This window comes from Lithobates pipiens, unplaced genomic scaffold (genome assembly GCF_037356315.1).
Source record: "Lithobates pipiens isolate NorthernLeopardFrog02 unplaced genomic scaffold, aLitPip1_a1.2 Scaffold_25, whole genome shotgun sequence".
Lineage (NCBI taxonomy): Eukaryota > Metazoa > Chordata > Amphibia > Anura > Ranidae > Lithobates > Lithobates pipiens.
The window spans coordinates 93,896,392-93,908,331 of NW_027507787.1; the positions used below are offsets into that span (position 1 = coordinate 93,896,392).

The 11,940-nt window shown below is 45.7% G+C and overlaps 1 protein-coding gene across 1 annotated transcript; it reads right to left on the minus strand.

Annotated features, from left to right (window-relative positions):
• Positions 1 to 513: 513 nt before the first annotated feature.
• LOC143930411 (apelin receptor B-like) lies at positions 514 to 2,099 on the minus strand. Its single transcript, XM_077454715.1, has one exon. The coding sequence runs from the start codon at positions 2,031 to 2,033 to the stop codon at positions 858 to 860; it is 1,176 nt and encodes a 391-aa protein (XP_077310841.1). The 5' UTR covers positions 2,034 to 2,099; the 3' UTR covers positions 514 to 857.
• Positions 2,100 to 11,940: the final 9,841 nt, after the last annotated feature.

Below are 11,940 nucleotides of genomic sequence, written 5' to 3' on the forward strand. Positions count from 1 at the left end.
AGGCTGCATTTGCTGGCCTTCTTCTGAAGATGCTGGTTGCCTGGCTGTGGCCTTCTTCAGTTCTCCTCATCTAAAAACAAGAAGTAAATACTTTTGTTCTGGATCAGTGATTTACGTGCTGAAAGCCAGGCAAGAATCATTTTCAGAAGGAAGGGGTCAGCAATGGGAACCTTTGTGTTTCCTTATTGACAGATTTTCTTTATTACCAAACAAATAGTCTTTAAAGGAGACCTGTCATGAGAAATATACAAGGGAATCCATTGCTGACCTTCTTCTAATCCACTTTGCCGTCACTGCAAGTGCATCACAATAGGACCTTCTTTTTTCAAAGCAATACAAAGCAAAGGGAGCCTCAGAACTGTCACCCACACATTGAGGAATACACACATCAACCACAATACAACACGCCTGTATATCTCTACAAGCTCTAACTGTCATTACGCAAATGTATAATCTATCCCAGTGCAACTTCTCATTAAATCTTTTTCCTAAAAAATAAAAATAAAAAAAATATTATAAAAGTATACAAAATTTTTTTATTATAAAAGTATATACAAAAAAAATATTATAAAAGTATATACAAAGCAAACAAATAACAAAACCTCTGTATCCCCAAACCCCATCAGTCTGTAAGTGCTCTAGTCTTTTGGGGAAACAGTTCTTTAACCCTGAAGTCTGTCAATGTTCTCAAATTGCAAAGTGTGTAACTGGGGTTATAAAAAACAAAAAAACAAAAAAAAATAAAAAACAACATGAAGTCACTGCACCTTAAGATGGAATTGTTTGAAACTTCAACATCCAAAAATGCAGCAGAACAAATATAAATGAAAAAGTTTTAGGACTTTTTACCCCAATGTCTAATCTTTCATTCCATCAATGTCCTCCTCCTCTGTGGAAACCTTAATGGTCTTACCCCCCACTTCTGCACAATCCCCAGAAGAGCTGCCAGTGCCAACATGGGTTTTTTGACCCTTCTGCTCTGTTTGTCCTTCTGTATTCTGCAGAACTCCACATCCCAGCACCCGGCGACAGTGTCCTCTGAACCTGGGATCCAGAAAAGCATACAGGACAGGGTTTAGGCAGCTGTTGGCATACCCTAAGCAGGTGGCATAGGGATGCAGATTACTGAGAAAGACATGTAGACCGCAACTCAGTGGTAAAACCTCTGCATTCATCAGGATGTAGATGCTCTTAACCAGGTGAAATGGGGCCCAGCATGCCCCAAAGGTGACCACAAGCCCAACCATTATTGCTAACAGCCTCCTTTTCCTGCTTGCAACTAGTGGCAGGTGGAAGTGACCTGAGACCCGGCGGCCGATGCCCACATAGCAGAAAAGGATGACACAAAATGGTGCCACAAAAGCCAACAACGTTGAGGAAAATCCCAAGCCAGCTTCCCACAGGTGAGTTTGCCCACTGCTGTCCACTGCTGAGTAGTCCATGTAGCACATTGTTCTGTTGTCAAAGAGCTCATCTGTTTGTCCTGTGTTCCGGAAAATGATGGCTGGAAGAGCCAGCAGACCTGCGCTTGCCCAAGTAATTGCAATGGCCATTGGGCTGGAAAGCGGAGACCGTGGGTGCCCTGGTCCTGGCGATAGCACAATAACTATGTACCGGTCCAGACTCAGTCCTGTTAAGCAGAAGGCGCTGGCATACATGTTGAGAAGCACCATGTATCCGCTGACTTTGCAGGCCACTTTGCCAAAGGGCCAGTGATATCCCAGTGATACGTAGACAGCCCACAGTGGTAGGGTCACCACGAAAGCCAGGTCAGCAATTGCCAGCTGGACGATGAAAGTATCTGCCGCCCGTGGACGGTCCCTGCGGTGGTGGCTGGCCCACAGCACCAGACCATTGCCAGTGATACCCAAGAAAAAGATGAGAAAGTAAGTGGTGGGTATAAGTCCAACCGATGGTTCCCACTCATCATACTCGCATTCGGGCATTCCAGGAAAGAGGGTTGAGTTGTCGAGCATTCCCATGAAGAGGGTTGAGTTGCCAGTCTCCTCATCCATCTCTGGTGAGGTGCTCATCACTGTCTGCTCTCTGTCTGCAATTTTACTCCTTATCAGACCCCACACTCTATTTTATAGCCCTCTCCTCCCAGCCCAGGACACCCCCTCCTCTTCCAAGAGCGCAGGGGGCATTTAACTCCTTCATGGATGCCTTTTGCTTGTGTGTGTTGCTTTGCAATGTGATATGGTAACTCAATTATCACCCCCCCCTCATTATAGCCTGAAGATGAGAAAAAGGGGAGGGGGGGGGGGCAGACTGCTCCAAGGCAGACATCCTGTGAAGGGAGCTCACAAGTTATCTGTGGATCCTGCACTTCCATTCTATAAACAACATAGCATGACATAAAGATCTGCACAATTGCTCCTCTGGCCGTGTTGTCCGTCCCTGGAGTCTAGCGGATAACAAAAGAGGCACACGCCAAGTCTCTGCTTATACACATAAAACACAAGCAAACAACCAATACACAAAAACACACTCACTTTACCCAATGTCTAGGTTTTGAAATGGCCAGAAAAATAATAGATTTAGAAACAATCAATAAAAAAGATAACTGTTAGATGAACTTAATATTGTTTTCAGAATCATAATGTGATCTTAATGGATAAGTTCACCGAACTCTGATATTTCATTGATTGTTGGATGCTGGCAGTGCTGGGACAAGGTCATCTAGAGCTCAGGGCGAACATGCCAAACTGAACCCCCCCCCCCCCCTACAAGATGTGCATGTGTTGGCACTAATCTGCATACTTACCCCCAAGCATAAATCCCCCCTCTGCTCAGTACAAATCTTTGTCCCCCGCCATCCCCCAAATCCCCCCAGCACAAATGCCCCCCCCATAAAAAAAATTACCCCTCCTAAGACAGATCCTCTACCCTTCATATTTCCCCTTCTAGCACAACACTCATCCCTACTAGCATAACCCCCCCACCCAAAAAAAATTAAAAATCTCCTCCCAGCACAAATCTTTGTCCCGCCATCCCCCAAATACCCCCCAGCACAAATGTCCCCCCATCCCCCCTCCTAGCACAAATACCCTCAATCATCCCTACTAGCATAACCCCCCCCCAAACAAAAAACAAATCTGGCCACCTGCTGAAATCCTCCCTCCCAGCACAAATCTTTGCCCCACCATCCCCCAAATACCCCCAGCACAAATGCCCACCCTAAAAAAAAGTCACCCCTCCTAACACGGATCCTCTAACCCTCAAATTTCCCCTCATAGCACAACCCCCCAATTCCCCCTCCTAGCACACATACCCCCAATCATCCCTACTAGCATAACCCCCCCACCCCCCCAAAAAAACGCCCCTCCCAGCACAAATCTGTGTCCCACCATCCCCAAAACACCCCCAGCACAAATGCCTCCCCCCCAAAAAAAATCACCCCTCCTAGCACAGATCCTCTACCCCTCAAATTTCACCTCCAAGCACAACCCCCCAATTACCCCTCCTAGCACAAATCTTTGTCCCGACATCCCCCAAATCCCCCCAGCACAAATGCACCCCATAGGAAAAATCCCCCCTCCTAGCATAAATCCTCTACCTCTACCACCCCCCCAAAAAAAACGCCCCTCCCAGCACAAATCTGTGTCCCACCATCCCCAAAACACCCCCAGCACAAATGCCTCCCCCCAAAAAAAAATCACCCCTCCTAGCACAGATCCTCTACCCCTCAAATTTCACCTCCTAGCACAACCCCCCAATTACCCCTCCTAGCACAAATCTTTGTCCCGACATCCCCCAAATCCCCCCAGCACAAATGCACCCCATAGGAAAAATCCCCCCTCCTAGCATAAATCCTCTACCTCTACCTTCTAGCACAAATACCCCCCCAATCATCCCTACTAGCATAGCCCCACGCCCCAAAGAAAACTTCCTCTCCTAGCACAACCCCCCCAATTACCCCTCCTACCAATCTTCCCTACTGGCATACCCCCCCCGCTACCCAAAAAAAATATTTCCCTCCCAGCACAAATTGTCCCGCCCTCCCCAAAATACCCTCAGTAGCACAAATGCCCCCCCCCAAAAAAAATCACCCTTACTAGCACAGACCCTCTACCCCTCAAATTTCCCCTCCTAGCACAAATACCCCTCACTCATCCCTACAAGCATAAGCCCACCCAAACAAAAAAAATGTCCCTCCCAGCACAAATCCCTCAACCCCCCCCCCAGTACAAATAAACCCCCTCCCAAGAAAAATCACCCTTCCTAGCACAAATCCTCTACCTCTCAAATTTCCGCTCCTAGCACAAATACCCCCCCCAGCCATACCTACTAGCATAGCCCCCCCACCCCAAAAAAAGTCCTCTCCTAGCGCAATTCCCCCCCCCCCCACCATATCATTTCCTAGCATATATCCCCTCTGAGCACAAATCCTCTTCCCCCCATCCTCCCTTCCAACATAAATCCCCCTAAAATCACCACCCACCCCCATATTTATCCTCCTAAAACAATTTTTACTCCCTGCCGCCCCCCACATTCCTCCTCCCAACGCAAAATTTTTGCCTCAGTCCCATTTGCACTGCTCCCCACCTCACAATACCACAGTGCCCAGGGCAGCTGCCCCTTGTCCTGGCCCTGGATGCTGAAGATTTCATACCTAACAAGGCAAACACCTAAAGCTGGGTACATACATAGTTACCTAGGTTGAATAAAGACACCAGTCCATCCAGTTCAACCCAAGAGAGCATCCACAACTGTCCCCACCCCTTGCACACTCACATCGGTCCCCACCCTCAAGGAGCCCACAATCCAAGGTCCCCATTCCTATACTAGGGCAAATTTTGGACAGAAGCCAATTAACCTACCTGCATGTCTTTGGAGTGTGGGAGGAAACCGGAGTACCCGGAGGAAACCCACACAGGCACAGGGAGAACATGCAAACTCCACACAGGTGGTGTCATGGTTGGGATTCGAACCAGTGATGCTTTTTACTGCTAGGCGAGAGTGCTAACCACTACACCACTGTGCCGCCCACAATATACATACAACATAGACAAAGTCTTTTATTCGCTGAACCCAGCGGGGTAAATGAAAAAAAAGAAAACATGCAGATTGTCATACTAACACCTCTGATGTTAGTACGGTGATCTCCCCACTGAGGCTATTGTGTTCCCACAGGGGGACTACCACCCCCTTCCCCCCTAAAACTCAGTGATCAGCGCACCGCTCACAGCCATTGGCTGCAAACGCTGTTCGGATGCTGGTTTTCCTGCCGAACTGATCGTTTTCGGGGGGATTTTTGGCCTGTATGTACCCAGCTTTAGGCTGGCCATACATTATACAATTATACAATTTCTTGTACAATATTCCTTTATTTACCAAAACCATATAATATGAGGTCAAACTTAAACACTTTCAATTTTCATGCAATCAGGCAGACCCTTGCATTACATAGTTGAAGGTAAATCTAAAGGAAATTGAATAAGAAAATTGTACAATGTATGGCCAGCTCTGTTCACATCATGCAGGTGTGACGGAGCACACATGTGTTTCTGCGCATTTTCCAGGCATTCCCATGTGTCCCATGTAGGGCAGCCCATTATTTCAATGGGCTGCCCTAACACGTTTAAAGTTCTCAAAAGAAGTCCCTGGCCCTTTTGCAAAATCACGCTTCACTGAACTGCATAGTGCTGCAGCATAATGCATTTTGGCATGCATAAAAACGCCCACATTAGCAGATGTGTAGGGGTGCCATTAAGTATTAAAGTGGTTGTAAAGGCAGAAGGTTTTTTTTATCCTAATGCATTCTGCAGGCCCCCTCAGCCCCCTAATTCCCTATACACACGGTCGGACTTTCTGATGACAAAATCTGTCTGATTTTTTCAGACGGATTTTGGCCCAAACTTGTCTTGCATACACACGGTCGCACAAAGTTGACGGAAAATCCGATCGTTCAGAAAGAGGTGACGTAAACCACGTACGACAGGACTAAAGAGGCCACTAGCCAATAGCTTTTGACTCGTAATTTATTCTGAGCATGCGTGGCACTTTGTCCGTTGGAATTGTCTACATACGATCGGAATTTAAACGATTTTGTTGTCGGAAAATTTTAGCTCCAGCTCTCAAACTTTGTGTGACGGAAATTCTGACGGAAAAAGTCAGATGGAGCCCACACACGATCGGATTTTCCAACAACTCAATCTGATCACACATTTTCCATCTGAAAGTCCGACCGTGTGTACAAGGCATAATACTTACCTGAGCCCATCTCATACCAGTGATGTTGCACGAGAGACCAGGCTGATCGGGACTCTTTTTCCTGATTGGCTGAGACAGCAATGGAGCACCGTTGCTGTCAATCAAATTCGGTGAGCCAATGAGGACCGAGCGGGGCAGAGCCAGGCCGTGGCTCCGTGGCTCGGCTTGGGTGCCCCCATAGCAGGCTGCTTGCTGTGGGGGTGCTGAACATGAGAGACGGGCCAGGAGCATCGAAAAGGGACCCAAGAAGAAGAGGATCTGGGCTGCTCTGTGCAAATATACTGCACAGAGCAGGTAAGTATAACGTTTACTATTTTTAACAACAGCAACAAAAAAAGGAGACTTTAGTATCACTGTAAGTTATTAAGAATTAATGGCATTACTGTATGTCTGTTAAAGGACATCACCGTTCTGAGTTTGTGCACATTCCGGACATGACTAATGCCTAATGTTGGCCATGCATGGATCAAAATTTGGTCGGTTCAGCAGTGATCCACGTACAGTATGGGCACTCTGGTTGTCCAGAAGTTGATCTACCGATCGACTTCTGGGCAACCACCCTGTTGGGTTTTTCCCAGTCGATCAGAGTATTCTGATGGCAGGGAAATCTCCCTGCTGTCAGAATACAATAGCTCAGTGGGAAGGATTCCCCCATCCACCTCCAGTGTGTAGATGCGGGAATTAGATCTTTTTTTTTTTTTTTTTCAGTTCGCTTGGTTAAATGAAAAAAAGATTACTATATGGACTGCCTTAGGCTCCATGCACAATGACGCTCATAAAAGGACATTTTGGGAGTTTGAGTGTTTTTTTTAGATGTTTATCAGCAGGAGCGTTTATGAACTGTTGTCTGAACGCCCTAAAATCCTGTTCAAGAGCAGTCCTGAAAACACCAGACGCTGGTAAAAGCTGCTAAATGAGGTTTGTAAACAGAGCGTTAAAGTGGAGTTGCCCCCCAAAAAATAAAACCACTTAAAAATCTTAAAAAAAATCAAAAAAAAATAATTGGCAAAAAAAAAAATTTTTACTCACCTCTAAATACCGGTTGCTAGGGGGTCCCTCGTAGTCTGCCTTCTTCATTGCCCGGGCTGGTGACATCACTTCCCCTCGCGCCGCACATTCACCTGGGACCTGTCACGTGTCCCAGGTGACTGTACGGCGTATCACGGCGCCCTGCGCCGCTCGCGCATGCGCAGTGGGTGCCCGGCTGTGAAGCCACAGCCGGGTGCCCACAGTATGCATGACGGCGCCGCGAGTGGAGCGGGGAGCGAGGGGGGGGCTTCGTTCCCCCGCATCGCTGGAACCCGGGACAGGTAAGTGTCCGATTATTAAAAGCCAGCAGCTGCAGTATTTGTAGCTGCTGACTTTTAATTTTTTTTTTTTAGGGGGTACCCCACTTTAAGCCTCGCTAGGCATTTCTCTGGCTCTATTCAAAATCAATGGTTCCAAAATGAAAAATAAAAAATTGTCGTGGGGTTCCCCCTTGGATGATACCAGACCCCTCGGTCTGGTATGGTTTTTAAGGGGAACCCCATGACAAAAATTATAGCGTGGGGTCTCCCCAAAATCCATACCAATACCAGGCCACATGCACTCAACCTGGGGGATGGTGTTGATGAGGACAGGGGACTCTTCCCGATAACCCTGGCCTGTAGTTGTTGGGGTCGGCGGGCAGGGGCTTATCAGAATCTGGAAGCACCCTTTAAGAAGAGGGCCCCCAGATACCGACCCCCCACCCTATGTGAATGAGTAGGGGTACATCGTACCCCTACTCATTCTTCAAAAAAAAAAGTGTAAAAAATAAACAGTACACCGGTTTTTAAAGTATTTTATTATGGCAGCTCTGGTGTCTCTTCCGATTTCTTTTCCCCTTTCTGGTTATTCTCCCTCCTTTGGCTTTTCTCCCTCCTCTGGTTTTTCTCCTCTTTGCTCTGTCTTCTCGCACTTTGCCCGCTCTTTTGCTGCTGTCTTCTCCACTGTCTTCTCCCTCTGTTCTTCTTCCGATGTTAACTCGACGCGATCTCCCAGTGTAATGCTGGGTCTGCTGTGTGCAATGACGTATATTAGCATGGGGCGGGGCCACCCACTGACATCATCTGGAGGACCCACCTCCTTGTGATGTCATCGTCCCATCATGCCCTGGGTGGTCAATGTATGTGGTGATCAATGTATGTGCTGCTTAACTCTTTTTTTATTCTTTTTCACGGTGGTGCGCAAAAACAAAAACCCCTAAGTGTACAAAAAAAAGGCCCATGTGTAAACACACACACAAAAAGTGCACATAAAGCAGAGTTTCACCCAAAAGTGGAACTTCCTCTTTAAGTACTCATGACCCCTGACATGCCACATTTGGCATGTAATTTTTTTGAGAGGGAGGGAGGGGGTTCCTAGTTTTGACAGGTACCCAGCTCCCACTACCTCTCCTTGGCACCGAGCAGAAGTTTTTCTCTCCCCCCTCCCTCCCTGCAATCTTCTGGGACACATCACAGGTCTCAGAAGATTGCCTGCCCATTCATAACATAGTGCACACCCGGCTGTGAAGCCACAGCTGGGCACCCACACTTGCAATGACGGTGCAATGGAAAGGGGGGGGGGGAATCGAGGCTTCCGGCGGCCGCATCGATGGACCGTGGGACAGGTGAGTGTCTGTTTAATAACCACTTAAGGACCGCCTCACGCCGATATACATTGGCAGAATGGCACGGCTGGGCACAATCACGTACCAGTATGTGATTCTTTAAATGCCCAGCCATGGGTCAGGACCTCTCCCCGTGCTTCCCTGTGTGGCTATCACCGATCGTCTGTTCCCTTTTATATTGAAGGACGGTCAGTGACGTCACAAGCCAGGCCACGCCCCCTACAATAAAAAAAAAAAACATCACGTCATACATAACCCCTACACTGCCCCCTAGTGGTTAACTCCTTCACTGCCAGTGTCATTTACACAGGAATCAGTGCATTTAAATAGCACTGATTGCTGTATAAATGACAATGGTCCCAAAAATGTCCGATGTGTCCGCCATAATGTGGCAGTCACAATAAAAATCGCTGATCGCCGCCATTACTAGTAATAAAAAAATATTAATAAAAATGCTATAAAACTATCCCCTATTTTGTAAACGCTATAACTTTTGCGCAAACCAATCAATAATCGCTAATTGTGATTTTTTTTTAACAAAAATATGTAGAAGAATATGTATCGGCCTAAACTGAGGAAAAAAAAGTTTTTTTATATATTTTTTGGGGCTATTATAACAAAAAGTAAAAAAAAATGAATTTTTTTTCAAAATTGTCTCTCTATTTTTGTTTACAGCGCAAAAAATGAAAACCGCAGAGGTGATCAAATACCACCAAAAGAAAGCTATATTTGCGGGGAAAAAAGGACGCCAATTTTGTTTGGGAGCCAAGTCGCACGACCGTGCAATTGTCAGTTAAAGCAATGCAGTGCCGAATCGCAAAAAGGGGCTTGGTCCTTTGGCTGCAAATTGGTCTGGGGCTTAAGTGGTTAAAAGTCAGCAGCTACAATTTTTGTAGCTGCTGATTTTTTAATGGGTGGAACTCCACTTTAAGAATGTGCTTTTTGTCCACCCCCTAAAGGGGTAGAACTTTACCTTGAACCCCAGGGGCGCAAGGATCCTGACACAGACAAGGTTTCGAATTTGCCAAAAGGCCTGTCGAACCCCTCTCCTCATGGTCAACTGAAGTGGACCAACGAGTACTAGGTTGGGGGGGGCTCTCCCGAAGAGAGACCCCCAAGTTCAGGGAAGGAAAGAAACTTAATGGCCATACATCCTCCTTCTAGACTTCAGCTTAGACATGGTAGGTAGTGAGGAACTTCTTGCTCTTTGTCCATATTTACGAACAATGAGGTGCATCAATGTGTGATGATTAATGAGCAATCATTTTTGACAACCAAGAATAGCACAAACATATACCACAGCTGTGCCTTCTTCCCAGAATCCAGTTCCCAGAGGAGTAGCATCATAACACTGGAGGAGGCTCATACAGATAGAGACGACTGAGTAGAATCTTACAAACAGGGCACTTCAAATTTAAAATAACAGGAAGAAGAAGAAGACTAAAATATCCTTCAACACACATTGCAAATGTTATCACATCCCCTCTATCACACAATCAGTACACTGTCATATCCTCGGCAACTGTCCCTCTGTTTTTTGTTTGTTTTTTCACATCAATTGTCTTTCTTTATTGTGATGTTATTCATTTATATAGCACCATCTCCCATATCATTAAATAATAAGAATAACAATTATTTTTCCAATGTTGGAAGAGCTTGCATTCAAGCTAAAGCTGGCCAAACATGGTAGGTATTCGTAAGGAAAATCTCATCAGTGCATTTAATAATGCCTGCAGAGACTTGACAAAAGACATTCTAAATGATTTCTGCTTTTAACATTTGATTTTGGAATAAATTAAATTCCCCAAATGAAAATTTTTGGGCAATTTTCATTTAACCACTTCAGACCCGGAAGAATTTACCTCCTTCCTGACCAGAGCACATTTTTGCAATTCGGCACTGCATCGCTTTAACTGACAATTGCGCAGCCGTGCGACGTGGCTGCCAAACAAAATTTATTTCCTTTTTTTCCCACAAATAGAGCTTTCTTTTGGTGGTATTTGATCACCCCTGCGGTTTTTATTTTTTGCGCTATAAACAAAAAAAGAGTGAAAATATTTAAAAAAAAAGCATAATTTTTTACATTTTCTTATAATAAATATCCCACAAAACTATATAAAAAACATTTTTTTCCCTCAGTTTAGGCTGATACGTATTCTTCTACATATTTTTGGTAAAAAAAATCGCAATAAGTGATTATTGATTGGTTTGCACAAAAGTTATAGCGTTTACAAAATAGGGGATCGTTTTTATGGCATTTTTATTAATAATTTTTTTTTTTTTAAATGGCGGCGATCAGTGATTTTTATCATGACTGCAACATTATGGTGGACACTTCAGACATTTTTGACACATTTTTGGGACCACTGTCATTTATACAGCAATCAGTGCAAATGCACTGATTCCTGTGTTAATGACACTGACAGTGAAGGGGTTAACCACTAGGTGGCAGTGTAAGGGTTAGGCGTGTCCTGTGGGGTGGCGTGGCTGTGTGTGACATGTCACTGATCTCTGCTCCTATCACAGGGAGCAGAGATCAGTGACACTATCACTAGGTGCTTTTCATTAGCATCTCCCCATTCTTCCTCTCCGTGGGGCGATCGCGGGTATCCCCGCGGTGATCGAGTCCGCGGGACCCGCAACCCGACTCACGGAGCTTGGCCCGCGCACACCCGCTGGCTCTCAAATGGCAACGTATATCGGCGTGAGGCGGTCGGATCAAACTCTCTGGAAGCAGTGGGACTCATTATATAAAGGGCCCACTGTCCCAGGAGTTTTGCTGATAGGCTGAAGGTAGAAGAAGAGAGTCCCACCTCCCGTCGCGTGCATTTTAAGTGGTATGTCACCTTACATATAAGGGGGACTGGTTATTATAAAGTTGAGGAAATATAATTTGCTTGAGTCATCAAGGCTAAGCAATTTTGAGAATGATAATTTTATTTGAGTTAGATTGTGATATGTTATGAAAAGTGATGAATTTATTTTTTAAACCAATAAAAGTGCCGTGGCCAATTTATGCCAATATTTGAGTGCTGTGTCCATTATTTGGTAAATGTGTTTGGAGATGGGGGGGGAGAGTGCAATCCCAT

Bases quoted from the DNA above. Each gene is read 5' to 3' on its own strand.
- LOC143930411 (XM_077454715.1), bottom strand. From the start codon at position 2,033: ATGAGCACCTCACCAGAGATGGATGAGGAGACTGGCAACTCAACCCTC.